Raw genomic sequence first — 12,562 nt, 5'->3', positions numbered from 1 at the left:
ACAAAGAAATGTCTGGATGAAAATCCTTAGCCCTATGTCAAACCCACTGATTTGAAAATAGGCACACCACCATGCCTACCCCACTGTTCCTCTCCCTTCGCACCTTGACCTATCTTGCTTCACTCAGTCTCAGAATCCTGTAACCTGATACCTCTCCCATACCAACTACCTCTCGCTGGCCTGTCTGTCTGTCACACAGTGTGTGTTCTGTTCTTAATCTTTTAAATCTGTCTCCTAGGAATGTCAGACTTCCTCTTCAAAAGAATCTTCAGATTGCAGTTTTTCTTCATCTTCTTCAAGTGTTCATTCTAATTTTCATTGAGCAGCGACTGAATCTGGTGTCTTGCCATTTACTTTTGCTCACACTTGGTGTGACAAGGTGTCGCCATTTTGCTTGCCTGCATAGATAGTTGTTGACATGCTCCACACAGCCAGTAAAAACACTTGGAAAACATATTCATGGGTGACGTAGGATGTTTCCACGTTATTATGAGTCAGGGGAACCTTGGCAAAGCTAAAGCTACCAATATAATAATTTTCAAAACAACGTAAAAGTTTCACAAGACAAAGGTATTTAGCCACCATTTAGGGCTTTCATGGCAATTGCAGAGAAGTGAATTATCGCTGTTTGAGAATGGCTTACGCATATGGTGAAAATGAATATATATATATATATATATATATATATATATATATATATATATATATATATATATATATGACTGAATTTTATATGAAATTTGAATGAAGCAAGTTGGAAAAAACAAAACAAAAAACAACAATAAAAAGCAGTCTGACCTTATTTCTTTTAAAGTTTAACAACTTCTTAATCCTTCTTTATGTGTTTGTAAATTGTTTCCAGATCATGAAAGAAAGGAAACAAAAGGAAAAAAAGGATTGTGAGTGTTGGAGGGGAGCTGGGGTTGAGGGCAAAGTTACTGACAGTCATCAAAGATCTGTGCATATTTATGTTAGTACGAGTACTTCTGCCTCAGTTTGTCATGTACAGGAGCAGATCACACTCTGCCATTCTACAAAAATGGAGAGAGAGGTAGAGAAAGAGAGGGAGAGTAAACAAACTTGCCTGAAACCAGTTTCTTGGCATCACCGAACTAAAGAGTGGGATTCTGGGACCTCTGGTTGGCTTCCGATGTCAGGAAGTCAGACATTGTTTGCTCTTATTAATATTTGTGAATAATGTGTATTTGTGAATATGTAGGCAGTTCAAAATGTGACCAACAGTTGTCTGTGTTTTTATGGGGAAAGATACCAACATATGTCATGGATAGCAGCATTGTGGGTGATACACATGGTGGCCCCACCTGTCCCATCTGTGGAGCCAGTAACTCATGCGTTGCTATCATACGAATCTTTGCCCAACACTTGTGATATATATGTAGTCGCAGGAAGTGTGTCGGGTAGAGATACGATTCTTGGTGCACAGCGTATATGTGGACTCTGGTGCATCTGTCCCAAAACAAACTAAGGACAAATTGTTGCTTGAGGGGTGCACAAATGGCTCTGTTGAACAGAATTCCCTTTTTAAGAAGGGATGAAGGCATGGCTCGGTTGAACAGGAATCCCTTTTTAAGAAGGGATGAAGGCAATGACAAGCCAGCGACAAAACTATGGCTAAGCAGTATCCTGCTGAGTGTGGATAATACAGACATTGAAACTTCACTGAAGAAGGCGGGCGTGGAACTACGCTCATCAATTTATTTATTTATTTATTTATTTACTGAGACATCTTGCTATAGATAGAAACGATCTGGCCAGGAATCCTGACGGGAGACTCTTCAGACTATCCACAGATTTGTTTTCATATCTGTACCCAGCATTCTTACTGTGACCAATCTTAAAAGTGGGAATACGAACTGCAGACATTGGTCATTCAAGATCTCTTGAAGAACAGGTCGATATATCGATCCACCACTCATGTCTGCCATCTTGAAGCTTGTAAAGTGATGCCGATCATTCTTGTATAAGTAAATCTCTCTCTCTCTCAGGCCCATAACTACAGAGTAGTCGTTGGGGAAAACATGAGGACTGCAGACGCAACCTCCCTTCTCTATCTGTCTCTGTCAGCAGCTGCCGGCAGCAGTTCAATGTATGGAGTCCGGTCCATTCTTTAATGTTCTCATGCCAGTTCTTCTGCTGTCTTCCTCTTCTTGTCCTGCCCTTGATGGTGCCTTGCATGATTGTTTTGGACAGACTGGTGTGTCGAGTGTTGTGCCCAAACCATATCAGCTCGCGTCTCTTCACAGTTGAAAGGAGAGTTTCCTGAGGTCCAGCAAGGTTCTTAATTCTGCTCCGTACATATTCATTGGTTCTGTGCTCAATCCAGAAAATTTGAAGGAGATTCCTCAGGCATTTGTTCTCGAAAGCCTGGATCTTCCTTTCAGTTTCGGCCGTCAGTGTCCATGCCTCGCAACCATACAGTACAATGGAGACCACCAGGGCTTTGTGGAGTTTGAATTTTGTGGAGAATTGGATGTTACTTTTCCACACTTCAGTTTCATCATGGCTGCTGTGGCTGTGCCAATGCGAATTCTTATTTCACGGCTGTGCCGCTTAACTTCCAGCAGAGCTATTTAGTTTCAGAGTTCAGTGAGCGGTCAGGAGCACGGCTGCTGACCTAGATTCCTCTGGGATGGGAGGGGGGGGGGAGGGGAGCGCGCGCCGCGCTCTTTGTGCCTATGTTTCCAGCAGAGAAAGGTGTATTGTTTAAGTGATTTTCATTTAATCATATTCGTGCACACCGGTTTTTGTTTGCTGTCATTTTTGTGTACATGATTCCAGTGAATGTGAACTTTAAGTGTGTTGTGTGATTTACCAGACACTGTCCGAGTGTTTGTGTTACATCCAGTTATTTGACCTAAGTGTGTGTGTGTGAGTGCCGACAAAAATGGAATCTGGTGCGGTAGTGGCAGCATTGCTGACTGGGCAACACACCTTCAGTGAACACTTGAGATGTTTGGATAATATGTGTTGTGTGTGTGGTGAGCGGGTTCTCAGAAGAGATAAAGATAAGGGGTTGAATGCAAGACTTTGTGCCAAGTATTCTTCTGAACTGTTTCGTTTTTTTGGTCTAGATGTTTCGAATGATGAAGAGGGCAAACATCCCACATGCATTTGTATCAAGTGCTACAAAAAAATGAACAAGGGGGGGAGGCAACACACGCAGTCGTCAATTCACTCAAAAAGAAAGTATTAGGGATGCAGTCACAAGATGACAAACTGCGTGTCATCATGCAAGAGCATATGACTATTGTCTCCCCCATGCGTCAGCAAGTCGTACCCCAAGCAGGAGAATCACGGCACAAATCAAAAAGTAAAGAATAAAGAAATTTTCAGCCCTGTTCTTTTCTCCACCCTGAATCCCTCCCTCCCGCACACACACATTGTAAGGAAAAAACAAGAAAAGAAAAAAAATGTTTGAGTTTAGTCAGTGTCACACTTCAACAGAGTGGATTACCAACTACAAACAAGGAGTTCATACGGATTTATAAGTTCAGGTAGGAATGGATTTTATTATTTAGAACTTACAAATGCATGTCAGTACGTTACATTGTGATCGTTTACTAAAAGCATGGTATCGTCAAGGTGTATCTTTTAGACTGACCAAATGCATGTCGCAAGCAAAGGCACACATACTGACACGCAAAACATCTAGTCGGCGAAAATCTCTCCCCCCCTCTCTGTGTGCGTCTCTCTCTCTCTCTCTCTGCGTCTGTCTCTCTCCCTCTCTCTCTGTGCCTCTCCCCTTTCTCTCTCCGTACACGTTCCTCTGTTTCTCAGTATGTCTGTCCCTGCATATATATGTCTGTCTGTCCGTCTCTCTTCCCGTGATGTTGAGAGAAGTGTGAAACTTCAGTGGCTGGCAGCAGTTCTCAGTGGAGCTGATCGTTAAATACTGATACTAATTCCGGGGCGGTCTGCCACCTCTAGGTAACGTATCGGCTATATTTTCCTTCCAGTTGTATCGTGGAGACATGCATGTATATCATGATACAAGTTTTATCTCCAAGTAAAACGATGTACACACACAACACGGAGTTGAAATTGAACTACGTTCCGTGTGTGTTCCTCAGTTCGAACAGAATGTTCGTGTGCTCGCTAAGTTTTGGACCGCTTGTACACTGCCTGTAGGAAATTAAACCTGCTCATGTTTGGTATCGTTAAATTTGTCAGAAAATCACACATCCATTCACACCCATAGCGCCCTTCTTGTTGCATTCTGACATAGAGTATTATTTTTTAAAAGCACATAACCCTGTTTCTGACAGTTTATCAGCAGCAGCGAAGCTGTTCACAGCTGTACACACTGCCCGTGTAACATGCGCTCCGCAAAGAATAGCGCGAAGTTAGTGGTGCGCCAGAGCGCTGCCCCATATACTGCCTGCCTGTCTGTCCAGGCTATCACCTTTCCAACGTTTCGCGCTCGCTCGCTGTTCATCCCTCTCCCCTCCGCTTCGCGCCAAAACTAAAAGGGCTGCCTTGTGCCGCCGTGATTTCTGCTTTGCAGCTTCCATCCTTTGTCAGGGTTGCTTCTAGATGTTTGAAGTTTCCGACATCTTCCAGTTGTTCTCCGTTCATGAAAATAGTGGCATGGTCCATGTTCACACTGTTTACCATGGTTTTGGATTTCTCTGTGCTGACCTCAATTCTGTAAGCACCCACTCTATCAGCAAGTCTGTTGGTAAGTTCCTGCAGTTCTTCGTTCGTTCCCCCCATCAGATCTATATCATTAGCAAACCAGAGGTTGCATATTTGTCTGCCACCAATGGAGATAGAAGTCTCATGGTTTTCCAGTGCCTCCTGCATTATCCTTTCCAAGAATAGATTAAATAACACAGGAGAGAGGATACAGCCTTGTCTGACACCAATGGTCATTCTGAAAAAAAACAACTCCCCTAGTTGGTTGTTGAGGAGCACTGCACTGTTGGAGTTCTTGTATAGGGCCTCTATCACACTCACGATGCCTTTGTCGATTCCATATCCCCTCAGCACATGCCATAATCCCTCATGCCAAACCCTGTCAGACGCTTTCTTGAAGTCAATAAAGTTGTGGAACAAGTCGCGTTGGTGTTGAAGGTGCTTCTCAATGAGTATTCTGCAATTGGATATTTACTCAGTGGTGCTTCTTCCTTTTCTGAAACCAGCTTGTTCTTCGGCGAGTACTTCTTCAGCCCTTGACTTAAGTCTGTTGAGGAGGATTCGTAGCATGATCTTGCATGGGTGACTAATAAGACTAATGGTCCTATAGTTCTGGCATTGTCTCAGGTTGCCCTTCTTTGGCAGAGGAATCACCAGTGATTGCGTCCACTGTTCTGGCCATCTGTTCTCATCAAGTATTTTCTGGCATACTGCTTGAAGGAATACAAACTGCAGACAAATAAATACTAATGAGCTTATCCGGCGATTGTAGCAAATTTTAAAGGGAAGAAACAATACTTTGACTCCTCTCTCTGCCTGGGTCAGATTCAGATATCAGTGTTAGTTCCCTTTTAGTTGCTCATAGACTGGGTGATGTATTATAATGGCTGATCTTATTTTAATTATGTTTTAAACAAAATTGATACACAATTTCACATCGAAATTATCAAGTGAAAAGTAATATTTTTCAGCTGTCTACTGTCATTCCTGTAACCTGTGTTAGCCAACACCAGTCCTTGATATAATTGCTGTCCAGTGGCCTGTCTGATATAACTACTGTCCCAACCCAAGTAAAATTACATGTCTAGCATATTGTGGTCCTCTGTCACCTTGAAAGGTGACCTTCTTATCTGTGTTAGCTTGTCCAGGTATGTGAACTTGCAGGTGGACACACATGTATATATATTTAGTACACCGCTTTAGCCCTGAACAGTTTACTTGTCTCAGTGTCACTCATTATGGTGTGACTGTATAAACAGTCAAGAGTACTGACTTACATGTAAGATTCATAGCCACCTGTGGTTCTAAAAGGAAAATCAAAGACAAACTTTTCACAGTCAATTTCCTTTTTTAGGAATACCTGTTGTAAGGTCACTCTGTGGACTGCACAGCAGACAAGCAGTGCATGAGTTACATGAGTCTGCCTGCCTCATGTTGCGTGTCTATGAAATACATAGCATCCTGTTATTTTTTGCATTTCTGCTGAGGCCGATTCAAAACTCTATGGAGACGTAGTTAAATAGTTCATGTAGTTTTGCTGCGACGGGCAAAATTGGTCATATTTAAAAAATTCAACACACTTTCTCACAGAGACAAAGACATACAAATTATATATCACTAGAAAGTTTACTATCTCTTCTTGTAACATTTTAAAACAGTTTTCCCATTAGATGCTACTAAATATTTTTTTGATATTTTAAATTAAGTCACTAAATACTGAAAAACAAAAACAAGATAAATTGAAAAATAGGTATACTGTACTCACCAGGCATGTCATATCCATCAGTTAATCCACAAAGAAGCATAAGATGTTTTTCTCACACAGTAAGGTTCCCTGCATATACGGCTTCAGGACCACACTTCCGATAAAGACTGCCAGAAGAAGGAGAACCAGTTTTTGCAAACCAAGCAACTCATACAGAAGAGGCTGCGTGAGATGAAAAACACCTGCGGGAGAGAAAGTCCGAAGAGCTTCAGTCCCTTGCTGATGCTCACGACATGAAGACCTTCCATGAGGGTCTCTGAGCTGTGTATGGGCCGAGAGTCACAGGATCAACTCCTGTCTGAGCCTTGGACCAGACCACCCTCCTGACAGACAAGAAAGACATCCTTGCCCGCTGGGCAGAGCACCTCAACATCCTCCTCAACAGGGACTTGTCCGTATCTGATGAGGTAATTGCAGCCCTCCCACAGCTACCAGTCAATGACTCGCTAGCTGCCCCTCCCACCAAGGCCGAGACCCAGAAGGCCCTGCAGCTGACAACGTCAGGAAGAGCACCAGGAGCAGATGGAATCCAGGCTGACATCTACAAGTATGGAGGCAAGGTGCAGACAGACAAGCTGACTGCTCTGTTCCAGTCTATCTGGGAGAGAGGGAGGTCCCCCAGGATTTCAAGGATGCTTCAATTGTCCACATTTACAAACGGAAGGGAGACAAAACATCCTGCGATAACCTGTGTGGAATCTCTCTCCTCTGCATTGTTGGCAAGATCTTCGCCCGCATCATACTGAACAGACTGGCTGACCATGTCTCAAACACAGTCATCCCTGAAGCACAGTGCGGCTTCTGCTCAGGCAGGGGAACATGTGACATGGTGTTTGCCGTACGCCAGATGCAAGAGAAGTGCCGTGAGCAGAACAAGGAGCTCCACATGGTCTTTGACACGATGAACCTCCGTGGTCTGTGGAAGATCCAAACCTGCAGAGCTGTTGTGCTGACCACCTTGTTGTACTGCTGTGAAAGATGGACGCCGTCACATTCAACAACTTGAGCAGTTTCACCAGAGATGCCTACGAAAGATCCTAGGCATAAAGTGGCAAGACAGGGTCTCCAACCTCCAGATCCTAGAGTGGAGTGGCCTGTCCAACATTGAAAGTCTGCTGATCCAGTGCCCGCTACGCTGGACAGGACACATTGTCTGCATGACAGACAGCAGGTTCCCGAAGATAATACTGTATGGCCAGCTGAAGGAAGGCCACCGTGAAATTGGAAGACCCTGCAAGCATTTCAAGGACACCTTGAAGACAAACCGCGAGAGCGGTCAAGGGCATCAGTTTCCCAGGAAGCCAGTGACAGAGACATCGCTTCCTGGGAAAATGATGCCCTTGACCGCTCTCGCTGGAGGATGCTGTGCTCTAGTGGCATAAAGATGTTTGAAAACAAGAGAGCACTGGCCATTAACTCCTTCATTGCTAGTACGTTTTGCTAAGCCTATGCTGAGAAAATTTTCAGAAAAACAAGAAAAACACGCCAATGATTTTAATTTGCTTATATTTCAAAAAGTACTGAAGGTAAGTGCATAAAAGTATATATCAAATGAAAGGAAAATGAACCAAGATTTTGTTTTTAATACTCACATGTTCAAATAATGAGTCAATCTGACAGAAAAATTCCATAAAATGCATTAATAAAAAAAAATTGGGACTGTCATTCGATCATGTAGGTGCTACAATATCAACCAGGTTATCAACCAGTCTTTCTTGTGACTGTTGTGATCAAACACACACACTGTCAAGGCTGAGCAACAGTGCCCAGGTGCATAAGACTCCAACACAGTCCACACAAAGAATGAAAAGGGTGTACTCACTATCGCCAGTAAAAAATGCTGTTTGTGGTACTTGCAGAAACAGTCTTCAAGACACAGTGCTGGTTTGCTGGGGCAGTCTGGGGAGTAGAACCACACATCCTTTCTTCGTCCTTTCTTCCAGCAGACTCTGCACCTCCTTTATGGCCAGGCCTTCTGTGGGGTAGGTGTGATGACATCAATGAAGTGTCGTCCACACAAGGCAAACAGCGTGGTCATCTTTAGCAGTGTCTTGGTCTTGGTCACCAAAAATCATGGCACTAATTACATCCTTCTGGAAGTCTAGGGGTGTACTGCTGTTGCCTGCTTTTTTGTAGAGTGTGTGTGCATTTAGCATGGCAGTGTGTAGAAAATGCACACACAGCTATTTGTACCACTTCAGGGTTTTCCTTGTGGCATCGTAGGGCTACAGCTGTTGGTCATGATGGTCCATGGCATCCATGTTTTTGTTGTGATCCAGAATTGCTGCAGGCTTGTTTACTGCCCTTTGGTCTTGCTGCTGCTGGTCTTCAGCTGTAGGTTTGTGGCAAGCTGTCAACTCCAGATGTCCAGGATGAACATCATGACCATCACCATGCTGCACACCTGAAACACATTGCATAAAAGACTAAGTTTGTTGGGTTTTTTTTAGGTTTATATATATATATATATATATATTTTTATTTTTTTATTTTTTTTTTAAACATATAAAAAGGTTATGAAACGGTACCATTTCATTTCTGATTGTTTTCAGAAGTTGAAATACACACACACACACACACCTACCCCACCCCCCCACCCGGCCCAAACCCCCAAAACACACACACACTGAAACTGGTTCATGGTATGCCACACCCCCTTCATTCTCTCTTTCTCATGCAAAACAAAATGACAACACACACACACACACACACACACACACACACACACACACACACTTCTACAAGTGTTGCATTTACAAAGTAATTGAGGCATACAATTCTGTATATCATTCTGATTTTAAGTTTTATAAACATCTCCTCCTCCCCCCACCTCCTTCCCCCACTCTCTCCCTTTCTCTCTCTCTCTCTCTCTCACACACAAAACAACAACAATAACAACAACAACAACAACGACGAACCAGTACACACTCTGGAACGAACACACAGAAAACTCTAGGCAAACGACACATGCTGTCATCAACAATGAGCCAGCCGGCAAGCCATGCCCCCTTGGGCTGTGATGGTCACACACAGTACCCACGTGACTGACTCACTCTCACTCACACACACTGATCAGTGACTGACGAAGCTACTTACCACAACCAACACATTCAAAACACACACAATGCAGTCATATTCATTGTTACAACAAACAGAAAGCAAATAATAAACTAACAAACCTTGTAAACACCCACCTGCATCTTGAATCAGCTGATCTTGCCTGTCTTCAGTTTCGTCAAGCAACTCCACCTCCCACTCCCCTCCACTGTCAAAATCAGCGTCTTCGGCATCAACTTCACACAGTTCTATCTCATTCAGTCTACAATCTTCATCTCTACTGTTTGCATTGCAAAAGAATTCTTTCAATACAAATGCAAGGGTTTTTCTGCGTTCAGCCATGGCTTTGCAAACACAACTTGAGCTTCATACAAACTTGCAAAACTTTCGCCATAAATATGACAATCCAATGAATAATTTTAACTTATGGAACTCAGGAGATAAAGAGCTCTCAGGGGAGCTAATTTAATGGTTAGCAGACTGTATTTTCTGTAACGTGGGACTCAAAACATAGAATGTTGTAACATGATGTATGGCGCACATCTATACAGCATTGGTGAGCGACATTTCATGACGTATGCCGTACGTCAACAGCGCAGGTTAGGAGAGGTTAAGGAGAAGCGTGAGCGAAGGAAGCAAGGCTCAACTTCTGGAGATGTTTTCCCATGCAACACCTGTGGGAAGTGCTGCACATCCAGAATCGGCCTCTTCTCCCATATGAGGACACACACCGACAGATAAGCCTGCCTGCCTACTCGTCTGTCGGTCGGATGGGAGACTCCAACAACAAGGTACCCTGATTCTCATGAATCAGTTTGAAGTCAAACGTTGCACAACAAACTGTTAAAAAAATAAAAATAAATAAAGATAAAATAAAAGATCGCAACACTGGAAAAACAGAAAACGTAAAACCATACAAATCAATCACTTGAAAAAAAAGAAGAAAAAACCTGTTTACACATTTCTGCTGTAGCTAGATTATTATTTTCTGTAGCTGAACTGTTTGGAACACCTCAAAGCATGGAACAGCACAGAGGGGCACTTTACACTGCACATGATTGTGGTGGGGTTTTTTGGGGGTTTTTTTTTTTGGTTTTTTTTTGCGTTTTTCAGCTCTTGATGTGACACTCCTTGTGTTATGTTAACACACCTTGCACCCTCTCTGTGTTTTCCTGGACTGCTGCTCCTTGGTGGGTGAAATGTTAGCAGGCCAGTGACTGCCTGGCCTCAGTCTCCCCATGTCTGCTCCTGTGTCTGGCAGATCTCCTCCTCATGCGTGTAAAGTGTTTTGACTTTCTGCAACCGACAATGCTGTCATAAGAAAAAAAAAAAAGAAGAAAAGCTTTTGCATGTATTGCAAAAAAAAAAAAAAAAAGGTTGGGGGGGGGGGGGGGGGGACCAAATGCAAAATAAACATCAATAATATTAAACAGCATATATACTTGCATAATAATTCAGGAGTGACAACATAAATAACACACATGCACAGACACGCCCACGCATAATATGCTGACACACCCATTGCACAGACACACCCACACACAATTTAATAAGTGCACACACAGAAAATGATAATTTTATATTAATCTATACAAATTATTCATTAAGAATTGTAAAAATCTACATTATTTACACAAGAAATATATGAGCAACAATATCAAATTGTAAACACACTCACCTCAACAGGAGTGGGCGTGTCTGGAGAGTCCTGGGGTCCCAGTGACAGGTGCAGCCAGTGGGAAGTTTGTCAGGTCTTTTATCCACTGATAATATCTACAGTCATCAAGTCCTCTTGTCTTGCAGTATGGCCATCACTTGTGTCACTGTTGATTTCTGTCTCAGTGTTGTAGTGGTCAGTCAGCAAAGTTACGTTGTCACTTTCAAAATCATCATCTGGTACTAACAATGTCATCATCATCAGAAAAATCATCAGAGAATTCGTCACCATTGTCTAGGAGGTCACGTTCAATGTCTGATCCTCCTGTCACAATTTCGAAAGCCTCACGCAGGGAGTGCATTAGCTGCGCCGCCATGTTTGTTGCGTAACCGTCACGACATCTGACCGGGTCAAGAAAAATCCAGAAAAAAAGCCTTTCATGCGGTTAACAGTCAAGGGGAAATAACTCAAGTTTTCATAGACTGGTCCCTCAAGAAAACCTGATTGTTTCCCTTTAAGTGAACACTGCTGAGTGTATGAAAAAAAATCGGAGATCCTTCATATCTTAAACTACGGCATGTCATTCTGAGCGGGTGGAGCACCAGAGCTGAAGCTCGGGCGCATCTTCAATGAGTTAATGAATGGTTAGCTATTGGTGGTTTAAAAACTTTAATTTTTTTTTTTTTTCAGCAACAAAGATAAATATGGTATTGTATACATCTCTTGTCAGAAAGTGATCTTTAGTGCAGTGATACCCCATTGATCATGGAATCAGTTCTTGTGTTCCATTTCAATTTCTTTTGTTTCCATTGTGTGTCTTCCAGGGGTGCAGGAACGTGGAAGAGTTCCACTGTATGAACCGCATTGAGGAGGGAACATATGGTGTGGTGTACCGTGCCCGAGACCGAAAGACAGGCGAGATTGTGGCTCTGAAGAGACTAAAGATGGAGAAAGAGAAGGAGGGGTTCCCCATCACATCGCTGAGGGAGATCAACACTCTGCTGAAAGCCCAGCACACCAACATTGTCACTGTCAGAGTAAGGGGCATCTGTGGTGTCTGCTTCTTCTATATTAGTGGTCTTAATGGTCTGCAACTCATATGAACAAGTGAGCTTTAATGTGCAAGATAGTTTTTATCCTGCCATTCTGTTGTGTGTTTTTTTTTTAGGGTGTGCATGGTGGGTGTGTTTCTGTTTCCATAGCCTACTGAACGCTTGACTTGGATAGCAGGATCATTATTGAATTGTATTAATCTTTTTTTTGTCTCAACAGATTTGAAGAACAGTAGAGATTCACTTGACTGGAAATAGGTTTTAATTAATGTTTTCTACACAATTATGTGTTTTCTTTTATGACTTACAACTAGGCTTATCTGCAAGTATTGTTATTACACGAGTTACTTGATTTTTTTTTCATGGTGGGAAATT

At 42.8% G+C, this 12,562-nt stretch overlaps 1 protein-coding gene across 1 annotated transcript in view; it reads left to right on the top strand.

Moving 5' to 3' along the window:
• Positions 1 to 12,562, top strand: part of LOC143287540 (cyclin-dependent kinase 11B-like) — a 101,773-nt gene that overhangs the window by 51,380 nt on the left and 37,831 nt on the right. The window contains exon 10 of the mRNA XM_076595592.1: positions 11,960 to 12,172. Coding sequence (XP_076451707.1) covers positions 11,960 to 12,172 — 213 coding nt within the window. The remainder of the gene's footprint in view (positions 1 to 11,959; positions 12,173 to 12,562) is intronic.

This window comes from Babylonia areolata, chromosome 11, assembly GCF_041734735.1.
Source record: "Babylonia areolata isolate BAREFJ2019XMU chromosome 11, ASM4173473v1, whole genome shotgun sequence".
In the NCBI taxonomy this organism is placed as follows: Eukaryota; Metazoa; Mollusca; class Gastropoda; order Neogastropoda; family Buccinidae; genus Babylonia; species Babylonia areolata.
This window is presented reverse-complemented; position numbering and strand designations above follow the sequence as displayed.